Below are 26,032 nucleotides of genomic sequence, written 5' to 3'. Positions count from 1 at the left end.
TTGTGGTGACCACCGCTGCAGTGGTAGGTTGTAGAAAATTATCTCTCCATGACAACTTGGCGGTTAGTCACCTCCACCCACAAATCGGTATGAAAACTACATAAGGAGTATGATCTGCTAAGTGCGTAGGTCCAGAAATCAATTTGAATAGGCCCATGTTTGTCATGGATACCATGAACTCCCGAGCTGCATCTGAAAACTCGCCTCCAATGGTATGTTGAAGTCACCCAGAAGCAAAAACCTGAGCAACTCCAACACCTCTGACACCAATTCCACAAGTTCGGCCAGGGAGTCTGTTAGGCAGCAGGGTGGACAGTACACTAACAGAATTCCCTATCTATCCCTGGTTTTTAGACTCAGGTACACACACTCAGTCTAAAAACCAGGTACACACACTCAGAGCCCCCAGTGGTGCAGCGGGTTAAACTGCTGAGCTGCTGAACGTACTGTCTGAAAGGTTGGCGGTTCGAATCTGGGGAGCAGGGTGAGCTCCCGCTGTTAGGCCCAGCTTCTGCCAACCTATCAGTACAAAAACATGTCTATGTGAGTAGATCAAAAGGTACCACTCCATTGGGAAGATAACAGCACTCCATATAGTCATGCCACCGGCCACATGACTTAGGAGATGTCTATGGACAACGCCAGCTCTTGGGCTTAGAAATGGAGATGATCACCCCAGAGTCGGACACGACTAGACTTAATGTCAGGGGAAACCTTTACCTTGACTTTTACACACACTTAATGTGATTAAGCTCCTTAATAGGTAGTCTGATAATGTTAAGATGGTCTTTATGGACCACAGCTAATCGCGCCCCCCCCCCCCTTTCCCTCACCTGCTCACTGGCAGAGTACCTGCCTAGGAGGGTCTGAGCCCAGGTTGGACCACTATCATCCCCCATGAAAGATTCAGCCCTCTCATTTTTGAGATCGTAAATGATTGTGTTTTCTTAAGAGCCAGGTGCGGTTTTGTTGGTGGCCTGGCTCCCTCTCCAACTTTCCCAGGCTGGCAGGGTGAAGGGAAGGTGAGATAGGTTTTAAACTTAGGATACTTTTATTATTATTTGCAGGAAGGAATAAAGCTAAGGGACTGTTTTCTGGGGTTTACATGCTGCATGTAGTCCATCAGGATGCTCTCTAAAACAAGGTCCTTTTCAGATGAATGGGAAGTACACAAGGGTGGAGAAACATGGTGCAGTCAAAGGTCTTGTGCCAGAGAAACTCCCGACAAATTGTGTTTTCTTGTTCTTCCGTGCCATTCTGAAGACAGGGAGTCAACAATCGCTAGGCTTTGTAACGGTTGCTCAATCTGAAATGCATTTACAAGATCAATGGATGGATACACCTTATGGCCTCAATTGCCTCTCATCAGAAGATCAAGGATCCAAATAACTTCTCTCTCAGAAATTCTCATCACTAGCAACGAAACTGCCATAAATTATAAGGAGAATTTTCTCAGATGGTATCCCATCTTCTTTTCAAAATCCCTTGTAAAAAATGGGCTTCTTAAGTGGACGAAGGCAGAAACAGTTCGTTGAAAGAGGTTATGAGTCTGTAATATGATTTCTCGTCATCTGTCAGCCCCGCATTGCCAGGCCGGACAACGATAGCCACATGCATGTCAACTTCTTCTGCAGCGTCTGCCTCTAAGGGGGACAAAGAGTGAAAATAATCTATCCATCTGGTTCAACAAAGATATCTCCAATGCATTATTTCAGGGTCATATGCTGGTCATGATCACCATGACTTTCCTGTTATTGTTGGACTACAACTTCCATTATTACTCAGCACTGACTATAGTAACGTCTATACCTGGGGATCACAACCAGACACAGTGAAGACATCTGCCCTTGCGCTATGCTACTCTGCTGCTGAGTATGCATGCCCAGAGTGGAACACATCTCACCACGCTAAAACAGTGGATGTGTCTCTTAATGAGACATGCCGCATTATCATGGGGCGTCTGCGCTGGGAATGGAGGACGAGAGTATAACAAAGCAATGCATGATGGAGCAGTATAAGCAGGGAGGATGGGTACAATATTGGCAAGCCTTGCTCCTTCAGTACTTTGATGGGTCAATAAATATGCTAATGCATCTGGACAAGAAGGCGATTAGAGACAAAATCTTTGAGAGGGATGCAGCTGACAACTTGCAGATTAGCAAACTGCAAGGTTTCTCCACCTGGTATCCTCGGCTAAAAAGTGACCAATATCGTCAACAATATCTTCAAGACCTAACGTCAGCGGTCCTGAGGAAAGCATTTACAGCCCTGCAATTCCAAACAATGCCATCAAACTTGCTAGAGGGAAGATACGGAGGGATCCCCCATGCCCAACGACTTTGCATTTGTGGCACAGGGGAAATAGAAGACCTAACACACTATTTGCTACGTTGCCCCTTGTACAATGACCCTAGGAAAAATCTCCTAGGATCACTCTTGGAAGAAAGGGCATCATGGCAACAATCTGCGGTGATCTGCGACTTGCTAGCAGATCATTCTAAAAATATAATACTAAAGGTTGCCACATTCGCAATTGCAGCCCAAAAGATCAGAGCCAAAGCAGCAAAATCTATACTGGGGGTCGGAAATGGAAACGGTTTGGATTGACACAAAGCAGACACTGTCATTGTCATGTCTCTGCTTTCATAATTTTAATGAACTTGTTTCAGTTTTAACTCTTGTTACATTTTAAGGTTATATTGGAAAGTGTACAATAAACAATTCTAGGTTCTTGTGGGTTTTTTCGGGCTATAGAGCCATGTTCTAGAGCAGGGGTCCTCAAACTAAGGCCCAGGGACCGGATACGGCCCTCCAAGGTCATTTACCTGGCCCTCACTCAGGGTCAACCTAAGTCTGAAACGGCTTGAAAGCATACAACAACAACAACAATCCTATCGCATCAGCCAAAAGCAGGTCCACACTTCCCATTGAAATAATAAGTTTATATTTGTTAAAATTGTTCTTCATTTTAATTATTGTATTGTTTTAAGTGTTTTTCGCACTACAAATAAGATATGTGCAGTGTTCATAGGAATTCATTCATATAATTTTTTCAAATTATAATCCGGCCCTCCAACAGTTTGAGGGACTGTGACCTGGCCCTATGTTTAAAAAGTTTGAGGACTCCTGTTCTAGAGGCATGACGTTTCGCTTGCATCTATGGCAAGCATCCTCACTACCTCTGAGGATGCTTGCCATAGATGCAGGCGAAACGTCATGCCTCTAGAACATGGCTCTATAGCCTGAAAAAACCCACAAGAACCTAGTGATTCCAGCCATGAAAGCCTTCGACAATACCATAAACAATTCATTCATTCACAGCAACCCAGTCATGAACATGTACAACAAATACCTGGCAAACTCTTTCTACATAGGGATATCTTTTGGTATCAAATATTTAGCAGCTTTCAGTATACAACATCTTGCTAAAGAAAGGGGATGTTTTTATTATCTTGTAGAATTTCTCAATCTGGTCTGGACAATTACCATGTTGGCTAGGGGAATCCTTGGGCATTGTAATAAAAAAGTAACTTTGATAAGATCTGGACTAAGAATAAAAAGGAGGACATCCCCAGCAATATTCATACCTCGAGTGACATCTGTCAGAAACAGGATGTTGTTTGTGGAGCACCCAATGCTTGACGCAATCCGCTGGTAGCTCTCACTTTCGACTTTAGGGCCTATTTGAGTGTCAAAGTGGCCATCAAAGAGCTGGAAAAGTAAGGAATAAAATTTGTTTTAAAAGAGGAGAAGCCTTAAAAAAAGAACACTCTAGAAATGAAGGAGTAAGGACAATAAAAATAACACCTACTGATGAAATGTCACCTTCTGTAGAGTTCCCAAACAAGAGCTTTTGTGCCTCCACACTCCCAGAAGAATAAATATAAACCTTCATTCCTGCTTCTCTCCATTTCTTTACGGCTGGGACGACATCCTCAAAGAACCTATAACGGTGGACAATAACAGATAACATAAAGGAGTTTAAATTTATTTATTTACAGAAATCTTGAAATGGAGTTTAAATGTATTTATTTATTTATTTCTGCCCCGCTTTTCTCGACTCAAGAGGGGACTCAAGGTAGCTTACAAGTTTGGCAAAAATTCAGTGCCGCATAGGTAATCAATACAACACATCTCATAAAAATATAAACAATCTAAGCATATAAACAATTAAAATGTATCAAGCAGACTAAAAACCACATATAAAACACAGAGTCATGATCTCATGTCCAAATCGTTTCCCCAAATCCACAGTCCATTATTCAAGATGTTAAAGTCCCAGTCCACAGTCTCCTATTCACCAAACGCCTGCGTAAAAAGCTAGGTCTTCTTAAGTCTCTTTCTAAAAACCAGGAGGGATGGGGCCTGCCTGATGTCATTGGGGAGGGAGTTCCATAGCTAAGGGGAACCACTGAGAAGGCCCTGTCCCAACCAAAAACAACAACAATAAACTTTATTTATACCCTGCCACCATCTCCCCAAAGGGGACTCGGGGTGGCTTACATGAGGCCACGCCCATCAATACAGAACCGCAATATTACACAAAAACACAACAGAAAATCAAAAGAAGAGGTTGGGAAAGGGAGCAGGGCCTCCCCAGCCAATCGTAATGCTAGAGGGAGGGCCACATCATGAGGAGACAGAAAAGCTTAGAGAAGACAATCATGATGGGGGAAATGGAAGGAAAAAGGAAGAGGGGCCGACCAAGGACAAGATGGATGGATGGCATCCTTGAAGTGACTGGACTGACCTTGAAGGAGCTGGGGGAGGTGACAGCTGACAGGGAGCTCTGGCATGGGCTGGTCCATGAGGTCACAAAGAGTCGGAAATGACTGAACGAATGAACAACAACAGAGGGTGATACGTTTGAACAGGTAAGTTAGACCAGAACCATATAGGGCTTTATAGGCCAAAACCAGCACTTTGAATTGGGCCCGGTAGCAGACTGGCAGCCAGTGGAGCTGACGTAACAGAGGAGTAGTATGCTTTCTGTACGCCACCCTAGTTAGAAATCTGGATGCCACCCGTTGGGAGTAGTTGAAGCTTCTGGGCCGTCTTCAAAGGCAGCCCCACATAGAGTGTGTTTTTACATAGAGTTCTAGCCACTTTTGGGAATTATTTCTGTATTTTTGGCAATATGTGTGGTGAACTGCAACTCCCAGAAATGAACGCCTGTTTTCCCCAAACCCCACCCCCCAGTAATCAAATTCAGATATGCGTGCCAAGTTTGGTCCAGATCCATCAGTGTTTGGTTTCACAGTGCTCTATGGATGTAGGTGAACTACAACTCCTTCAAATCAAGATGAATTTTCCCCAAAGCCCTCCAATATTTTTGGCTGGTCATGGGGACTCTGTGTGCCAAGTTTGGTCCAATTTCATCTTTGGTGGTTTTCAGAGTGCTCATTGATTACAGGTGAACTATTAATCCCAGCACCTGCATGCTCAGGCCAATTCCCCTCAAAACCCACCAGTATTCAAATTTCGGCATATTGGGTGTGCATGCCAAGTTTGGTTCAGATCCATCATTGTTTGGGTTCATAGTGTGCTCTGGATGTACTCTGGGGAACTACAACTCCTATAAATCCTCTCCAAAGACCTCCAATAAGTTTTGTTGGTCATGGGGGTTCTGTGTGAGAAGTTAGTTCCAGGTCCATCATTGGGGGAGTTCAGAATGCAGTTCTAAGATTGCAGGCGAACTATACATCCCAGTACCTACAACTCCTATAAATCATAGTGAATTCTTCCCAAACCTTTTTAGTATGCTCAGTTTCTGATCAATTCCTCTGATTGCTGTGGGCTATAGCTAGGTATAGAAAAGGGTTATGGGGGAGGCAATGGGTGGGATTATGCAAATTTTACACGAATGGAGAGAGTAAGAAACATTGGGATGTCTCTGGTGGAGGAAAAACAAAAAATCTAGGATGATATTGGGTGGTGGGTAATACTGTGTTTGTGAAGGACACTGGCAAGTGTTGTACATGTTCACAGCACTCACTATAACCCGCAATGTCATTGGAGGGAGGGCCTTTGGTGGCTGCTCACAGGTGTTTGTGGAGGCAGGAGCCTGTCTGTGAAAGTGGGCACCCCAGTCACATACACCCACATATATATTTTCACTTTTATTATGTGTATAGATGTTGTGTATCTAAACTACACAATTGTCGCACTTCAATACTACTTTAATTGCCATGGTTTTGTCTCAGGAAATCTTGGGGTGTGTAATTTTCTAACTTAGAATCAAAGAGTGTGTTTGTTTGTTCTGTAGTTCATTAGAGCAAGACTTCTCAAACGTTTTCTGCTTGTGACCCTTTCACCAATGGAAGAGGTAGTTTGTCGAAATCAAACTACAACTTCCATTGCATTAAGCTTTCAGAGTCAATGTGAGGTTGAATTTAGACTAGGACCGCGGGTACAGAGGGTTTGTGCCTGGTGAGCGTTTAAAGTTGGCCTACCATATGCACAGATTCTTTGTCTATGGATTCAACAGTCCTTTGAAGACAACAATAAGGTTGGTGTGTCCCTCCATGAAAATAAGTTTGACAATTCTGCTCTAGACTGTGGTTGAATAGGTCACTGCTAATGAGACAGTAATGTATCTATTAAGCTGTTTGATATACTGGAATCCCACGAACTTGCTACTCACTCTCCCTTCACACGGCCATTTTCATACGCTGCCCTCCATATGTGACCTTGGAGCTGTTTCAAAGCCATTGTCTTTCTGTCTAAAGACATCTGCCAGCTGACATTGTCCACAACGGCCTGGATGACACGTTCAATCTCCTCTTCTCCATCTCTACTTTCCATTGGGATGGGAACAACACCACCCAAGTGAGAATCTTCTTCAGCCTTTGGAGATTGGAGAGAGAGAGAGAAATGACCATGTTAATAATTATCAGAAACCAAAATGAGACCTCAACATGGCAACACATGATTCTGTATAATGAAGATAGGAGCAGAGTAGGGGACATGATTACGGGTCGAATTATATCAGGGAGGATTCAAAATGACTGATATTTCACTTTCTTACTGATAAGAATTTACCTAAATCCACAAATTTATTTATTTATTTAGAGCTTATATATCCCGTTCTTCTCTACCTCCGTGGAGGGACTCAGAACGGCTAACAGCAAAAATTCAATGATATACAATACTATAAATAACATCATAAAACAACATACAATAAATAAGTTCTAAAATGCATATAAAAACAGTTCATCAAGTTAAAACATCATCCAACTCATAATCAAACTCAATCCAATTGTTGTTGTCCATTACCACTTAAACTTTACCGGGTCATCCATCAATCTGCAAATGCCTGATTCCACAGTCAGGATTTTAGCTGCTTCCTGAAGGACAGGAGGGAGGGGGCAGATCTAATCTCGCCAGGGAGAGAGTTCCATAGCCTGGGGGGCCATCACAGAGAAGGCCTGTCTCTCGTCCCCACCAAGCGCAACTGTGAAGGTGGTGGGACTGAGAGCAGGGCCTCTCTGGAAGATCTTAACATCCTAGAAGGTTTATAGGAGGAGATGCGTTCGGACAGGTAAACCGGGCCGGAACCGTTCAGGGTTTTGTAGGTTAAAACCAGCACTTTAAATTGTGCTTGGAAGCTGATTGGCAGCCAGTGGAGCTGGTGTAACAAAGGAGTTGTGCGCTCCCTGTACCCCGTGCCCGTAAGCAACTTGGCTGCCAACCGTTGGACTAATTGTAACTTCCGGACAGTCTTCAGAGGCAACCCCACATAGAGTGCGTTGCAGTAATCTATTCAGGATGTAACCAGAGCATGGACCACAGTGGGCAAATCAGACAGAATCTGGCCCAAAGAAAATTGCAGATCTGAAATGTGTGAATATGGGAGAAATATAAACTACCAAACATGCCTGTGTAGTCCACAAATCCTGGAAGCTATAGTCCAAAAAGATAACTTTTAGAACCTACGAGCTTTGGTAAGCCTTATTATGTTAAGGGTCACATTCTATCTAGGTCAGTAATTCTCAACCTTCCTAATGCCCTTAATATACTTCCTCATGTTGTGGTGACCCCCAACCATAAAATTATTTCTATTGCTACTTCATAACTGGAATTTTGCTACTGTTATGAATCGTAAAGTAAATATCCGATATGCAGGATGTATTTTCAATCACTGTACTAAATTTGGCACAAATACCCAATACGCCCAAATTTGGATACTGGTGGAGTTGGGGGGGATTGATTTTGTCTTGTGGGAGTTTAGTTGCTGGGATTTATAGTTCACCTACAATCAAAGAGCATTCACCAACAATAGAATTGGGCCAAACTTCCCACACAGAAACCCCATGCCCTGAAAGGACTCGCTGGTAGGCCATGATGCCTTGTATTCATATATGGTTTTACTGTATGTGTATGTTTTGCATGTTTTGATATGGTCAACATTGACTAATCAATAAAGAATTGTTGTTGCTGTTGTTGTTGTTGACTCGCTGGTGCAAGCCTCCCTCCAGCCTCACATGCTCTCCCTCGCCCACACATGCAGCCCCCCCTTCTTGGCTGAGAGGTTGGCCAATCACAGTGGAGGAGGGCTTTTGGTGGGAGGATTCACCATCTATTTCCAAAAAGGAAGAGAAGCCTTCAGCCTTCTCTGCCAAAGGGATTCCTAAGACCATCAGAAATATGTGTTTCCTGATGGTCTTTGGTGACCCCTCTGAAACCCCCTTGCAACCCCCCCCCCTCCCTTGAGCGGTCCCGACCACCAATGTTGAGAAACGCTGCTCTAGGTTAATTTGTCATGGATACAATCTGCTAAAGAAAAGGCTGAAACTAGCAGTGGATGGAGCCAGAGCTAAAGACAGATGGGAGTCTAACATCTCCATCCTAAGAGGAAAGGGAAAAAACAATCTTGCAGAACTCTGGTGCCCAGGGCTTTCAAAATCAGACTGACGACTCCATGTGATTAGATTTTGGGTCACAGATTGCCCATTTGGCGTAAGAGTCGTCTCAAGATACAGACAGCCAACCAATGGGATGTTGTGATTTTTGAGATTTTAAATCCCTACACAGAGCCATGGATTGTAGGCAAGTCACAATCTCTTAGCCTTGGATGAAGGCAATGGCAAACCTCCATGAAATAAACGTAGCCAAGAAAACCCTATGACCATTATGGTGACCCTATGACAGTCACCATAAGTTGGTCTCAACTTGAAAATACAGAGCAGCAGCAACCAGAACCACGCTGTCATGAAACAAATGACAAGAAAAGGAAAAGGCGATAAAGATGGTCACCTGTTTCCTCAAAAGGCCAACATCTTCTTGGCATTCTTCTTCCTCCCAGTGTGTCCTCAGGTAGTCGTGAATGTTTTCTTTGATGTAAGGAAACAGAGTGTCCTGATAATACACAAAAGACACAACATAAGCATTGCAGGTTCCCCACCTTCATTGTTATAGGGAAAGGTGGATACTGAAAAGGGATTGGATGGGAAGAAAAGAGGTGGCTGCACTACAAAACATATTTGAGGGACACAACATGATCAGAACATATTCAGAGAATAGTGGACTTTGGCCTATACATTGATTGTGTAATATAGATTATACATACATCCATTATCTGAAATCCTTGGAACCCAAAATGTTGGGATTACCGTATATACTCAAGTATAAGCTGAATTTTTCAGCACCTATTTTGGACTGAGAAAGACCCCCCCCCCCCTTGGCTTATACTCGAGGTTATTTATTATTTTACATTATTATTATTATTATTATTATTACTACTACTACTACTACTACATTTATTATTTTACCCTATTGATTATTAATGTTATTACATTTACATTATTTACATTATTTTTCTCTATTATTATTATTATTATTATTATTATTATTACATGTATTGTTTTATTCTATTATTACTGTTATTACATTTCCATTATTTTACTGTATTACCTTTTCCCTTTTTTCCAATTCATGTTTATTAATGCATGACTTTGACATAAACAAACAAATAAACATAAGATGATGTCACACGTTATTCCAGGATAAAAAGTCATTTTACTGTATTATTATTATTATTATTATTATTATTATTGTTATTATATTTTATTACATTTATTATTTTACTCTATTATCATTAGAAGAATACATAAGCACATTTACATTGAAGAAAGTTAGAATAATGGTGTAATCAGAGTTGGACAGTCTTATCTCAAATTGAAGTTTTATGTGATTATTCAAAAACATTGCCTCAATTAACGTAATTTTATTGGAATCTATTTTATTTTTGAAATTTAACAGTAGCTGCTGCATATCCCACCCTCGGCTTATACTCGTTTTCCCAGTTTTTGTAGTAAAATTAAGTGTCTCAACTTATATTCAGGTCAGCTTATACTCGAGTATATACGAGTATTTCTTTTTTAAATAACTGCATTTGCATATATACATCATGAGATATCTTGGACATGGGGCCTTATTATAAACACAAAATTCTTTTATGTTTCATATGCACCTAATACACAGTGCCTGAAGTTAATTTTATACAATAGTTTTAATACTTCAGTGCATGAAACAAAGTTTGAACCATCACATAGCAAAGGTGCCACTATCTTAGCCAGTTGTATAGACAATTTCAGATTTTGGAGTATTTCAAATTCCAAGTAAGGGATGCTCAACCTGTATGCGTTTATAAACAGAAAATATTCAGTGGGTTGTTGTGGGTTTTTCGGGCTGTATGGCCATATTCTAGAAGCATTCTCTCCTGACATTTCGCCTGCATCTATGGCAGGCATCCTCAGAGGTTGTGAGGTCAATCAAAATACAATGAATATCCAATTCCGCAACTTAAAAATTATGGCATGCATCCTGATACATCTGATATTCCACTTCGAATGCCAGTTGGTGTCATCCATAATCACTCCACCATGGAGCTCCCGGTGGTACAATGGGTTAAACCCTCCTGCCAGGAGGACTGCTGACTGAAAGGTTGGTGGTTCGAGTCCGGGGAGTGGGATGAGCTCCCATCTGTCAGCTCCAGCTTCTCATGTGGGGACATGAGAGAAGCCTCCCATAGGATGGTAAAACATCTGGGCATCCCCTGGGCAACATCCTTGCAGGCGGCCAATTCTCTCACACCAGAAGCGACTTGCAATTTCTCAAGTCTCTCCTGACGCACAAAAAAAAAATCATTCCACCCTGCTATTTCACTGCATTAATTCTGATATTACTCACAAATGCAATGTGCTTTCAAGGTGCCAAAGTTTGGACTCTTCAAGTGAAGTGCCCACTTTTCACAAACTGAATACCGAGTTAATGAGGAGTAGCTGTATAAGCGACCATTCTTGAGTGTCACAGAAGGTACTAATGCAAAGGGCATCTATATTAAGCAAAGCCCAATTATACAGAGAACAAAAAGGGTTGTCACACTTCTGTTCAGGTCTCAGAACAATGGACCGGCTAAATGACAAGTGATGTGACCTTCATGTCGTGTAAGTAATGAAGTTCAAGGTTGGCTGCTCATGCTTTGAAAAAAAAAGTCAACTCTGCAGGGAAAATGGTCCAAAAAAGGACATTCTTGGTCCTTCTAAAAGTATAAGGTCATTTAAGAAACAAAACCCAGAATAATTGCTGCCTCTCCAAGTAACTTTCATAGAAGTAGGCTTCTTTCTTCATGGAACTCCACCTGTTCACATATTAACTGGTAATAAATCCAGATTTGCCACCAAATGCAGACTAAGGTGTGTGCACTTGCATGATGATACATGTTTGGCAGACACAAAGCTCTCACTTCTAATTCACATGTTCAGGAACATCTTTAAAAAGCTCAATTCACATCGAACACATGCAAAGAAGAGCAAAGGGGCCATAACATTGGTTCCATTCCTAATGCAGGATTTTGAAAAGTTCTTTTTTGAGAGATTACAATTCACACTGGTCTTACCAAAGTGCTCTACCAACAGTTACCAGCCAATCCCTCTCCAATGCCAGAAATACAGCTTAATGGTGTAGCATTAGAAAATGTTGACAATTTCTGCTCCCTTGGCAGCCACCTCCTCACAAAAGTCAACATTAACACTGAAATACAACACCGCCTGAGCTCTGCAAGTGCAGCATTCTTCTGAATGAAGCAGAGAGTGTTTGAGGATTGGGACATGCGTAGGGAGACCAAGGTGATTGTTTATAAAGCTGTTCGCCTCCCAAACCTGCTATATTCCTGCGAAACGTAGACTGTCTACAGACATTACACTCAACTCCTGGAACGACCCATAAGAATTGCCTCCAAAAAATCCTGCAAATCTCTTGAGGAGACAGCCAGACAAATGTAAGCATGCTGGAAGAAACAAAGACCACCAGAACTTGAAGCGATGCTCCTACACCATCAACTCCACTAGACTGGCCACGTTGTCCAAATGCCCACTCACCATCTCCCAAAGTAGTTACTCTACTCTCAACTCAAGAACGGGAATGTTGGTCGACAGGAAACGAGATTTAAAGATGGGATTAAAGCCAACCTTAAAAACTGTGGCATAGATACTGAGCAATGGGAAGCCTTGGCCCTTGAGCGCTCTAACGGGAGGCCAGCTGTGACCAGCAGTGCTGCAGAATTCAAAGAGGCACGAATAGAGGGCAAAAGGGAGAAATATGCCAAGCAAAATTACGAATTTATTTTTCTCTGCCCAGGTCTTCACCTCTCTATGAGTATAGAGCAGAAAATATATGAGTATATAGCAGAGAGTCTGCTAATGTATCTAAGAAGGACAACAATAAATAATAATCATCACAAACAGTTTCCCCAGATTTGCTATTCACACTTTTATCTTTTCGGATCTGGAAACCTGGTGCTGTCTAGATGACTTTGAACATAAATTCCCATGCATCCCAACTAGAACAGCCCATGGCCAGAAATGCTGGTGACTGTATTCCGTAACAGGTTTGCTGTGAGTTTTCCTGGCTGTGTATGGCCATGTTCCAGAAGCATTCTCTCCTGACATTTCGCCTGCATCCGTGGCAGGCATCCTCAGAGGTTTTGAGGTCTGTTGGAAACTTGGCAAGTGAGGTTTATATGTCTATGGAATGTCCAGATGGAAGAATGAACTATTGACTGCTCGAGGCAAGTGTGAATGTTGCAATTGATCACTCTGATTAGCATTTAATATCCTTGCAGCTTCAAAGCCAGGCTCTTTCCTCCCCGGGGGAATCCTTTGTTGGGAGGTGTTAGCTGGCACTGATAGTTTCCCGTCAGGAATTCCTCTATTCTTTATTTACTGTCCTGATTTTAGAGTTTTTAAATACTGGCGGACGTTATTCCATAATGTCTGGAGGCCATAGGGACAACTGGGTTGCTCCTTCTTTTGTGCGAGAGAAGACTATACCCAAATCAGATTGAAGTTACAGGATGCCAAGTATGATTGGCACTCCATATCTGCAGATTAGATTATTCATGGATTTGATTAATAGGTTATCTCTAGGAATCTTTAGGTCATCCAGGGTGATTATATGATCAACGTCTGCCACAGAGTTACGTTGCAGGACCCAAATGTTCCTAGAGACATATTATCTCGGATTTTTTAAAAAATAGTGTTTTTTAAAAATTGCGTTTTTCCACTTTTGTCGAAGTTCTTCACTCCTAACCTTAGCAAATCTGGAGGGGATGATTGCATGTAAAGTTTTGCAAGAAGCAGCACCTGAGGGAGAAACCTTTCTGTGGCTCTTGTTTTCTGTCTGTACGTTTGCTCGCTTTACACAAGCGACACATTTAAATTATTGCTCTGCACTTGCAAAGCAATAATTTAAATGTGTATTTTACTATTGTAGGACTCTTAGCACCTTATTCAACTGCTAGAGTAGACCAGTCTCCTCTTGCCGTATTAATATTTGATAAAGCCCACAACATTCATTCTCCAGCTTGGCCTATAGCGGGGCTGGACTGACTCATCTTTCCGTAAATAGGTCACAGCTTTCAATTATTAGAATGGCCCCTAGTTATGCTCACTCACAAAATTCACAGTCTTGCAAACCACGCTTTCCAACATCCTTACATTTCATTTTCAGAGAGAACGCAGATGGTGGATCAGGGCTTCTAATAGAACTCTTAGATAATAATAATAATAATAATAATAATAATAATAATAATAATAATGCTGATGATGATGCTAATCATTAACAATAATGTATTGTTGAAGGCTTTCATGGCCCGAATCACTGGGTTGTTGTGTGTTTTTCCGGGCTGTATGGCCATGTTCCAGAAGCATTCTCTCCTGACGTTTCACCTGCATCTATGGCAGGCATCCTCAGAGGTTGTGCCATCAGTTTGGGGGCCCTCCACAGCACCAACTTCCGCTCTAGGGCAAGAGTGAAAGCCAGGAAGACAGTTCCACCTTGTCTCCTGTGCCATCAGTTGGGGGCTCCTCTCCTTAGCAACAATATAGTACTATATAATACTAATATTGTGCTATGTAAGTAATATAATATATGGTGTATACATATAATATTGATAACATGATCCTGTGTGATCTGGGATTCATCGCTGAGCCTGGAACCTCAGGTTTCGACGGTGACCAGGGGAGCATTTGCAGTTAAAACTTGTGTGCCAGCTGCACCCGTACCTTGGGAAGTCTGACTTGGCCCGGTAGTCCACGCTCTGGTTACATCCCGTATAGACTACTGCAACGCTCTCTACGTGGGGTTGCCTTTGAAAACGGTCCGGAAGCTTCAACTAATCCAACGAACAGCAGCCAGATTGCTAACAGGAGCGGCACTCAGGGAGCATACAACCCCCTTGTTGCGCCAGCTCCACTGGCTGCCGGTTTGCTACCGGGCCCAATTCAAAGTGCTGGCTTTGACCTATAAAGCCCTAAGTGGTTCCGGCCCAACTCTATCCGAACGTATCTCCCCTTACGAACCATTGAGGACTCTAAGATCATCTGGGGAGGCCCTGCTCTCAGTCCCACCTTCGTCTCAAGTGCGTTTGGCGGGGACGAGACACAGGGCCTTCTCAGTGGTGGCCCCTCGGCTATGGAACACCCTCCCTAGGAAGATTATGATCCTGTGTGATCCTGGATTCATCGCTGAGCCTGGAACCTGAGGTTTCGGTGGTTACCTCCATCTTAACATTTCGGAGGCAAGTTAAAACATGGTTGTTCGAGCAAGCGTTTACAAGTGCAGAGTAGCTAATATAGGAAATCGAACGATTTGACAATGGAACTGCACAATGCTTGATAATGAGACGCTAATGATGTTGTTTTCATTGCTTTTGTGGTGTTTTATATTGTTTAATGTTTTAATCTGTATTATATTTTTATATGTACTTTTTTTTTTGTCATGTCAGGAGCGTCCTGTTGTGAGAGAATTGGCCGTCTGCAAGGACGTTGCCCAGGGGACGCCCGGATGATTTTTGATGTTTTACCATCCTTGTGGGAGGCTTCTCTCATGTCCCCGCATGAGGAGCTGGAGCTGATAGAGGGAGCTCATCCGCCTCTCCCCTGATTTGAAACTGCGACCTGTCGGTCTTCAGTCCTGCCGGCACAGGGGTTTAACCCACTGTGCCACCGGGGGCTCCTTTATATATACTGATTTGTTGGAAACCACCTTGAGACGTCGATTGGCTGAGAAAGGCGGTATACAAATACAGCAAATAATAAATAAATAAATAAATAAAATGTAATACAATATTATACACTAATAATAATAATACAATATAATATTAATTATATATTACATGTAATATTACTAATATTATAATATAGTGGTATAGGACAATATAGTACTATATAAAGCTAATTTTGTTTTATGCTAATAATATAACATATTGTATGTACATATAACTTGTAAGCCGCTCTGAGTCCCCTTCAGGGTGAGAGAGGGCTGGGTATAAATGTAATAAGTAAATTAATAAATAATAATAATAAATGTCAGGAGAGAATGCTTTTGGAACATGGCCATACAGCCCAGAAAACACACAACAGCCAATTAATAATAATAATAATAATAATAATAATAATAATTTTAGTTTTTAATGATTGGAGGCACAGTACAACATCGTTAAAAATAGAGATAAAATGTAAGACCATTAAAGGCAAAGAGCAAAGATTAAAGCACATTACAATCATGCCTATCAAAAATGCAAATTCAAGATTCATGGTTTAAAAATGACTGGGTAGGCTGCAGTAGATCTGAAAGCATCATTCCCCTTTGTGTTGGGAAAATGTAATACAGTGTGTGAATACCACAGAGAGAAGCAAGCAAAAAAGCCTGCGGCATAAACGCCAGTGACCTGGTTTCCCAAATACCTGATGTGACAGCCACAAACTCCGAAGAAATCTCCTGACATTTAATGTAGTAAGAGGGCACGCAGGAAAATATATAACAGTCCTAAATTACTGTTAAGATTAGAGATCTTTCTTAAGAAGATTCGTTCAATTTTAAATGCCTATAAAGAGGGCTTTTGCAGCCTCTGATTAATTCCTTTTTTAAGAGGCAGATGTCCAGTTCTAGAGGACACTTATTACTAAAAGCAAAAGAGCAACTCAGCTGGAAAAGCCTTACGGCATTTCAAGGGCAGCAGTTTATTATGAAATCACCATTCATGAACAAGCACAAGTTATAGGTAAAGGTAAAGGTTTCCCTGATATTAAGTCTAGTCATGTCCGACTCTGGGGGTTGGTGCTCATCTCCATTTCTAAGCCAATGAGCTGGCGTTGTCCATAGACACCTCCATGCTCATGTGGCCAGCATGACTACATGGAGTGCCATTACCTTCCCACAGAAGTGGTACCTATTGATCTATTCACATTTGTATGTTCTCGATCCACCCCTGGGAGCCAGATAGAAACACTACATGCTAAGAATAAAATAACTAAAACCCAGGAATTTGTTTTCAGTGGCAAAACAGAACCATAATCACATCCTTTCCAAAACAAAACCCACCCCAGATTACCCCACATTTTCTTCCTTTCGGACGTACAGTGGGATTTCGTATCCACTGGGGTTTAGTTCCAGGTGCCTCAATGGATATCAAAAGCCATGGATGCCCAAGTCCCATTACATAAAATGGCATAGTAAAACAGTGTCTCTTATATAAAATGGCAAAATCAAGAATTTGGTGGGGACGAGGGAAAGGGCCTTCTTAGTGGTGGCCCTCTGGCTCTGGAACTCCCTCCCTAGAGAGATCAGACAAGCACCCACCTTGGCCATTTTCCGCAAGGACTTAAAAACGTGGATGTTCCGTTGTGCCTTTGATTAGGCAGTTCACCAGAGAACTGGCTCGACCCTATTTAAGCTCCTGCACTTTAGTTTAGCCCTCCTCCCAGTAACCTCGACACTTTACGGCCAAGGGTATTCCCTCTAGCCTGGCCCATTTGAATTTTTGCACTTTCCCTTGGCTCTTCTTACGAATCATTGCACTTACTTGAGCCCAGACCCAGCTCTGATCCTTGTAAGCCACCCAGAGTTCCCTTGGGGAGATGGTGGCGGGGTATAAAAATAAAGTTGTTGTTGTTGTTGTTGTTGTTATTATTATTATTATTATTATTTGAAACACAACAAGGTGAGTCTACAGCAGACACTCTGCTGGCTATTGTATTGGATCACACGTCGGACACTTCCCAAGTGTCTAGGAGTGTGTGATGTATCAGCGAATAATGCATGCAGATCCCAGTAGGGTGGCCTTTTGCAGCTGGCAGATGATAATTTTGTCAGCGCCAATTGTGTTTAAGTGCAGACCAAGGTCTTTAGGCACTGCACCCAGTGTGCCGATCACCACTGGGACCACCTTGACTGGATTGTGCCAGAGTCTTTGCAGTTCAATCTTTAAATCCACATATTGTGTCAGCTTTTCCAGTTGTTTCTCTGCAATCCTGCTGTCACCTGGGATTGCGACATCAACGATCCATACTTTGTTTTTTAACACGATCGTAAGGTCAGGAGTATTTTGTTCCAAAACTCGTCTGAGTTCGGAAGTCCCAGAGTACCTTGACATGTTCATTCTCTGTAACTTTTTCTGGCTTGTGATCCCACCAGTTCTTTGTCACAGGCACATGATATTTGTGCCACAAGTTCCAATGAATCATCTGAGCAATGGCATTATGACTCTGCTTGTAGTCTGTCTGCGCGATCTTCTCACAGCAACTCAGGATGTGATCTATTGTTTCATCTGCTTTCTTGCAGAGTCTACATTTGGGATCTGTTGTTGACTTTTCAATTCTGGCTTTCATGGCATTGGTTCGAATGACTTGTTCTTGGGCTGCCAGGATCAGGCACTCCTTTGTCTCCTTTTTTCAGAGTTCCATTTGTGAGCCACAGCCATGTTTTTTCTTTGTCGATTTGGCTCTCAGTTTTTCCCAGGAACTGTCCATGGAGAGTCTTCTTTGGCCAGTTTTCTATTATTATTATTATTATTATTATTATTATTATTATTATTATTATATATGCTGGATTTTGTATCACAAAATCACAAGTCGAATACTTCCCAAACTTCTAGGACTGTGTGATGTATTTTCGAATGATGTGGGCAGATCCAAGTAAGGTGGCCTTTTGCAGTTGACAGATCGTGATTTTGTCAATGTTTATTGTTTCCAAATGCCGGCTGAGGTCTTTTGGCACGGCACCCAGTGTGCCAATGACCACTGGGACCACCTGTACTGGTTTATGCCAGAGCCTTTGCAGTTCAATTTTGAGGTCCTATTATTATTATTATTATTATTATTATTATCATTATCATTATTATTACGTTGTTGTTGCTGCTGCTGCTATTCAGCAACTGAAACCCAGAAAATGTTGCTAATCCATTGAAAAACACACAGAGATCTATTTTCCACCTACCCACACTCTCAAGCCACCACTGAAAGGAACCTATTTTAGGCTCTGCTACAATAAGGCTTCCTCCTACAACCTAAAAACCATTTTTATTCAGACAGGCTCTTAAAGAGCAAAGCTTTTAAGAGCGAGCCAGGGAGGTGCTGTAAGGTATTGGATGATTTTCCCCCCAATTTTTAAGTGATTTTAATTGCCTTGTATGTTTAATTCTATTTTAATGTTGCTATGTTATGGGTTTTAATTTGCACTGCGTTTTTAATGTTGTGAGTGTGATAGTAATACATATAATGATATAACAATAACCTGAGGTGTTGGGCGACAGTTTCTATCATTCCTAGTTGGCATAACTCAACACTGTTGAGGATGATAGGAGATATAATCCAAAATATATTGAAAGCACCAGATTAGAGAAGCCTGCAATACAATATGGCAATTACAGGTATGCGCTTAAAAATTAATAGCAGTCTTTTAAGGTAGCACCAGACTCTGGATGCATCTACACCAGTCGTTCCTGACCTTTGGACCTCCACATGTTTTGTATGTCAGCTCCCACATTTCCTAACAGCTCGGATTTCTGGGAGTTGAAGTCCAAAACACCTGGAGGCCCAAAGGTTGGGAACCACTGATCTACACTGTAGAATGAATGCAGTTTGTTGTCACTTTGACTGTCACGACTCAATGCTATGACATCTGCAGTTTGGTGAGGCATCAGCACTCTTTAGCAGAGAGGGCTAAAGTCCCTGTAAACTACAACTCCCATGAGCCATGGTGGTGTCAAACTGCATTAATTCTATAGTGTTTGTACACCCCTTATGCTGCAAAGCAGTCATAAATATGCCTTCTGACCCCCCAGAGGTTGTAATGAAAGGACCAAATCTCCAGAGGTTGTAGTCAAAGTATCGGGACCAAGAGATCATGAGTTCGAAGCCAGCTAGGGTAGGAGTGAGCTTCCAGCCATTTGTCTAGCTTGCTGTCGACAAGACAGTTGCAGCCCGAAAGACAGTTGCATCTGTCAAGTATGAAATTTAGGGGAGGCTAATTTAACTAAATTATGACGCTATAACACACGCTCCTGCAGCCTGCAAAAGAATAAGGAAGTACTCCATAGGTGTCACAAGTGTATGGTGAAGCGACAGCTCCCCCGGTGACCAGAATTCAAAAAGAATACCTTCATGAAGCTGGAAAGTTAACTAGCCTCGGTGTCTGTATATGTTGTATGTCTGTGGCATTGAATGTTTGCCATATCTGTGTGCACTGTGATCCGCCCTGAGTCCCCTGCAGGGTGAGAAGGGCAGAATATAAATAATGTAAATAATAATAGATAAAATATTTATTTATTTATTTATTACTTGCACTTATTTACCGCCACTCTCAGCCCACTCTGATCCAATCGTGACCAAGAAATGCTACAATTCCTTTCTGAAAAGGAACTGGTGTTCTCCTCCACCAGTCTGCAAGAAAAACTTTGAAGACACAGGAAGGGATATGATGCACAAACATGACTCGATGCATGAAGCACGAGGAGGAAGTATGAGGTTGGATGCGTAAGCACGCCCGTAAAAACCACAATGGCATGGTTTTTGGCAGAGTCTCATCCGTTAAACTTAATAGGAAATGGATCATCTCCAGCTTGCAAACTGGCAATTCTGTCCGCCAGCTCAAGATAATAGTCCTTGATCACATTTCCCCCACAACGCTCAAAATAACCATTGATAGGGTTATTACAAAGCCAGTTCACTTAAAAGGTAGATACAAGCCCAATCCAGTGTAAACTTGAATTTAGGGGTGCATCACTCTACACCCAATATAAACCACTGAGCTGCTGAACTTGCTGACTGAAAGGCTGGTGGTTCGGATCCAGGGAGTGGGGTGAGCTCCCACTGTTAAGCCCAGCTTCTGCCAACCTAGCAGTTCGAGAACATGCAAATATGAGTAGATCAATAGGTACAGCTTCTGCGGGAAGGTAGCAGCACTCCATGCAGTCATGCTGGCCACGTGACCGTGGAGGTGCCTATGAACAACGCTGGCTCTTTGGCTTAGAAATGGAGATGAGCATCACCACCACCCCAGAGTTGGACACGACTAGACTTAATGTCAAGGGTACAATGGGTTAAACCCTTGTGTCAGCAGGACTGAAGACCGACAGGTCACAGGTTCGAATCTGAGGAGAACACGGATGAGCTCCCTCTGTCAGCTCCAGCTCCCCATGCGGGGACATGAGAGAAGCTTCCCACAAGGATGATAAAACATCAGAAAACATCCAGGCATTCCTTGGGCAACATCCTTGCAGACGGCCAATTCTCTCACACCAGAAGCAACTTGCAGTTTCTCAAGTTGCTCCTGAAATTTTCACAGTAAACACAAAGCTAAAATTCTTGCAATTAAATCAATTTATTCCTACCCAATACATTACAACAACAAAAATGATTCAAATCTAAAAAGCACTGCTTAAGAATTAACTAGATAGTGAACGGATGTTGAAATAAACCATTGGCAAATATTCAGCAATGGTTTGTTTACTAAGAGCAAACATGAAAGGAAGGTATTTTTTTAACGGACACACTAGCAAAACTATTCAGATGTAACACTGCACACTTCCAAAATTAAATCACAAAGTTGTGAAGTCTTTCTCAAAGAAGCACTGGAAATCTCAATATCATTTTACAGTAAATACTGTTTTATAATAAAACAGCACTATTAGAGGGAATTGGAAAAGTTAGAGAAACATCTTTCTGGCTCATCTAAATAAGAACTATGTGTTACACTACAATCTTCCCATTTTCCTGCCAACCAACACTGATGCTAATCAATATTGATACCAAAAAATATTGAAGATACTACCAGTAGTTGTTACACATTCAGTTAAAAATCTGATGTCAAGATCTGTTATTACAAAAGCATGAATACACAACTGCACTTCAGGCAGTGGTGTTAGCTATAGCAAAATGAAGGTGCAATGGTGCAATGGTTTAAACCAGGGGTCCTCAAACTAAGGCCCGGGGGCCGGATACGGCCCTCCAAGGTCATTTACCCAGCACTCACTCAGGGTCAACCTAAGTCTGAAACGACTTGAAAGCACACAACAACAACAACAACAACAACAATCCTATCTCATCAGTCAAAAGCAGGCATTAGTATTTCACATTGAAATACTAATAAGTTTATATTTGTTAAAATTGTTCTTCATTTTAATTATTGTATTGTTTTAAGTGTTTTTGCACTACAAATAAGATATGTGCAGCGTACATAGGAATTCATTCATGTTTTGTTCAAATTATAATCCAGCCCTCCAACAGTTTGAGGGACTGTGACCTGGCCCTCTGTTTAAAAAGTTTGAGGACCCCTGGTTTAAACCCTTGTGCCGGCAGGACTGCTGACCAAACGGCTGGCGGTTTGAATCCAAGGAGCAGGGTGAGCTCCCGTCTGCCAGCTCCAGCTTCTTTACTTCACTTCACTTCACTTTATTTCTTAATTAGTCGCTCTCCACCAAGGTGCTCCGAGCGACTTACAGTCTAAAATAGCATTTACACAATATAAAAACATTCAACATAAAAACATTCAACAGTAACTATTTGGCAAATTAGATCTGATTACTTAAATGCACAACCAAACAGCCGAGTCTTGAGACATGAGAGAAGCCTCCCATAGGATGGTAAAACATCCAGGCATCCCCTGGGCAACGTCCTTGCAAATGACCAATTATCTCACACCAGAAGCGACTTGCAGTTTCTCAAGTCACTCCTGACATGAGAAAAAAAAGTATTTTATGAAATTCTGTCCCCAAATTCCATTTTCCTCCAGTCTTCAATTTTTTACATTACAGCAAGTGAGGAATTTTACTTTAGATACCTAAACTGGCGTTTTAAGTTGCTGCAATGCTATAAATCAGGTTTTTTTGTTTCCTTTTTTTTACTATGGTTGCAGAACTGTTATTATAGGGATTTCGTTTTGCTGCATTCACTGCAAAGAGACAACCCTGGATCAGATTTCCCTGAAGGCAGAAGGGAGGTCTGATATAGTTCTGTGATCAAATGCATTCAGCAATTTGAATTGGGAGTTGTACCCCAAATTTAAAATCTGAAAGGGAATGGGACCTATTTGGTGTTCAACAGCTTCCTTGCGAGGAGGAGCAGTCAAAATTACTGAAGCAGCAACTTGTGATATGACAGCCCTATCCTGATCCCATCCGATCTTGGAAACTAAGCAGGGTCAGCACTGGTTAGTATTTGGATGATTTGGAGACTGCTAATGGTGCTGTAAGCTAACGCAGCATTACATTTCAGACAAGAAACAATCAGAGCCAGCCAATCACCTTCTAATAAAGGATTCCCCCAGGTAGGAAGCAGCCAAGCTTTGAAGCTGCAAGGCCATTCAATGCTAATCATGCCAGCCAATTGTAACATTCACATCTGCCTCAAACACTTGTGAACCGCGTTGAGTCGCCTACGGGCTCAGAAACTGCGGTATACAAGAAAAGTAAATAAATAAATAAACAGACAAGAATTATTTTTCCCACCCTAGACATTATTCCAGAGATATATAAACCTCACTTGCCTAGTTTCCAACAGACCTCACAACCTCTGAGGATGCTTGCTATAGATGTGGGCAAAATGTTAGGAGAGAATGCTTCTGACACATGGCTATACAGCCTGGAAAACTCACAGCAACCTTAATGTTTTCTCTACAGCAATTGCTATAATTCATTTTTTTTTACCAGGGTTGTATTGTGAATTTATGATGTTGTGTTGACTGTTTATTGTTTATGTTTTGCTTTGCACTTGTTGTATTTTGATTGTCACACCTTGAGTGTTCTGTGAGCCGCCCCGAGTCCCTTTGGGAGATGGTGGCAGGATATACAAAAAAGACTATTATTATTATTATTATCATTATTATTCCTGGCCTAGGAAAAACCATGCAAAAATTCAAGTCAACAATCAACTTGAGGTGCATCTACACCAGGTATGAGCAAATTTAGGTCCTCCAGATGTTTTGGACTTCAACTCCCATAATCCCTAACAGCCTCAGGGCCTTTCCTTTCCCGCTTGAGCGGCTGTAGGGGAAAGGAAAGGGCCTGAGGCTGTTAGGGATTGTGGGAGTTGGAGTCCAAAACACCTGGAGGACCTAAGTTTGCTCATAACTGATCTACACTATAGAATTAATTAAGTTTGACCCCATTTTAGCTGCCACAACTCAATGCTAGGGTTTGATGGGAGTTGTAGTCTTGCAAGATCTTTGGCCTTCTCTCCCAAAGAGTAATGGTCCCTCACCAAACTACAAACCCCATTATTCTACATCCTAAGCACTGAGCTAAGGAAGTGAAAGTGAATGCAGAATTACGTTAAGTCGACAGTGCAGATGGGCAACATTATAAAATGTTATTGACCCCCCCCCCCATGGGCTCCTGGGATTTGCAGTTTTATAAGGGATGCACCTGCACTAGGATGAATGCAGTTTTTAGTCCCCACTTTCCTTCATCTTGACTCCTGGGATTTGTAGTTTTACAAGGGCTGCATCTACAGCAGTATGAATTCACTTTGGCACTACTTTCACTGCCCTGGCTCCCTGCTATGGAGTCTTGGGATTTGTAGTTTTACAAGGGCTGCATCTACACCAGTATGAATTCACTTTGGCACCACTTTCACTGCCGTGGCTCCATGGTATGGAATCATGGGATTTGTAGTTTTACAAGAGCTGCATCTACACCAGTATGAATTCACTTTGGCACCACTTTCACTGCCTTGGCTCCATGGTATGGACTCATGGGATTTGTAGTTTTACATGGTATGGGATTTGTAGTTTTACAAGGCCTGCATCTACAGCAGTAGGAATTCACTTTGGCACCACTTCCACTGCCTTGGCTTCATGGTATGGAATGGGATTTGTAGTTTTACAAGGCTAGCATCTACAGCAGTAGGAATTCACTTTGGCATCACTTCCACTGCCTTGGCTTCATGGTACGGAATGGGATTTGTAGTTTTACATGGTATGGGATTTGTAGTTTTACAAGGCCAGCATCTACAGCAGTAGGAATTCACTATGGCACCACTTTCACTGCCCTGGCTTATAAAACTCACCAAAACGGTGCTAGACTGCATTCATTCATTCTACAAGGTAGGAGATGCAGCCCTTTGCAAAACTACAACTCCCATGATTCCATAGCAGAGAAAAGGGGTGTCAAAACTGCAAAAGGGGGTGTCAAAACTGCAAAAAAGGGTGTCAAAACTGCAAAAAGGGGTGTCAAAACTGCATCTTTCAGAGATGCATACAAAACGCACAGATCCAAAGCCAAAGGGGGTTTTTTTCCTCCTCCCCACTACACAGCCCATCATCCCCCCGCCCTCCTCACCTTGACGAAGGCGATGGGAGTTGTAGTGCCTTCGATGTCGAGCAGGAAGACCCTGACTTCCGCGGGCACCGTGAAGCCCACCATCTCCGAGAGGAAAAGAGGGAGAGGAAAGAGGAAAAGGGGGAGCCAATCAATGGGTCTCAGCCGATGCAGCAGAAGGAAGCGCCGCTCGGGCTGAAGCTCACGCCCAAAAGGGAAGAGCAGCCTCCTCTACCCACGTGGCTGGAAGCAGGGCAGCCGCATCCGGATTTGGTCCCCTCCCATTGGCAGCCAAGGAAAAGGAGAGAGAGAGGGAGAGAGAGAGGAGGGCAGAAGGGGCGCCATGGAGGTGGATGGCGGGGAGGCTCCCTGCTATGGACTCCTGGGAGCTGTAGTTTTCTAAGGGATGCATCTACACTAGTATGAAGGCAGTTTGGCACAGCTTCCTCTGTCCTGGCTCCCTCCTAAGGACTCCTGGAAGTTGTAGTTTTCTAAGGGATGCATCTACACTAGTATGAAGGCAGTTCGGCACAGCTTCCTCTGTCCTGGCTCCCTCCTAAGGACTCCTGGGAGTTGTAGTTTTCTAAGGGATGCATCTACACTAGTATGAAGGCAGTTTGGAATAGCTTTCTCTGCTCTGGCTCCCTGCTATGGACTCCTGGAAGTTGTAGTTTTCTAAGGGATGCATCTACACTAGTATGAAGGCAGTTTGGCACGGCTTTCTCTGCTATGGACTGCTGGGAGTTGTAGTTTTCTAAGGGCTGCATCTACGCCAGCATGAATGCCCTTTGGCACCATTTTCACAGCCAGGGCTCTATGCATTGAATCCTGGGAGTTGCAGTTTCACAAGGGCTGCATCGCACATGGGGTATATAGTTTTTACAAGGGCTACATCTAACTAGAAGGAATGCAGTTTAACCCCCACTTTCACTGCCC

At 42.4% G+C, this 26,032-nt stretch overlaps 1 protein-coding gene across 1 annotated transcript; it reads right to left on the bottom strand.

Annotated features, from left to right (window-relative positions):
* Positions 1–1,032: 1,032 nt before the first annotated feature.
* Positions 1,033–25,336, bottom strand: ENOPH1 (enolase-phosphatase 1). Its single transcript, XM_060779329.2, has 6 exons — positions 25,118–25,336; positions 9,256–9,357; positions 6,644–6,846; positions 3,812–3,944; positions 3,588–3,711; positions 1,033–1,643 (listed from the first exon to the last, which is right to left on the bottom strand). Exons 1-6 carry the CDS (start codon positions 25,199–25,201, stop codon positions 1,504–1,506), a joined length of 786 nt encoding a protein of 261 aa, XP_060635312.1. The 5' UTR covers positions 25,202–25,336; the 3' UTR covers positions 1,033–1,503.
* Positions 25,337–26,032: the final 696 nt, after the last annotated feature.

Source organism: Anolis sagrei, chromosome 5 (genome assembly GCF_037176765.1).
Source record: "Anolis sagrei isolate rAnoSag1 chromosome 5, rAnoSag1.mat, whole genome shotgun sequence".
Lineage (NCBI taxonomy): Eukaryota > Metazoa > Chordata > Lepidosauria > Squamata > Dactyloidae > Anolis > Anolis sagrei.
The sequence above is the reverse complement of the archived record's forward strand: the minus strand, read 5'-3'. Positions and strand labels throughout refer to the sequence as shown.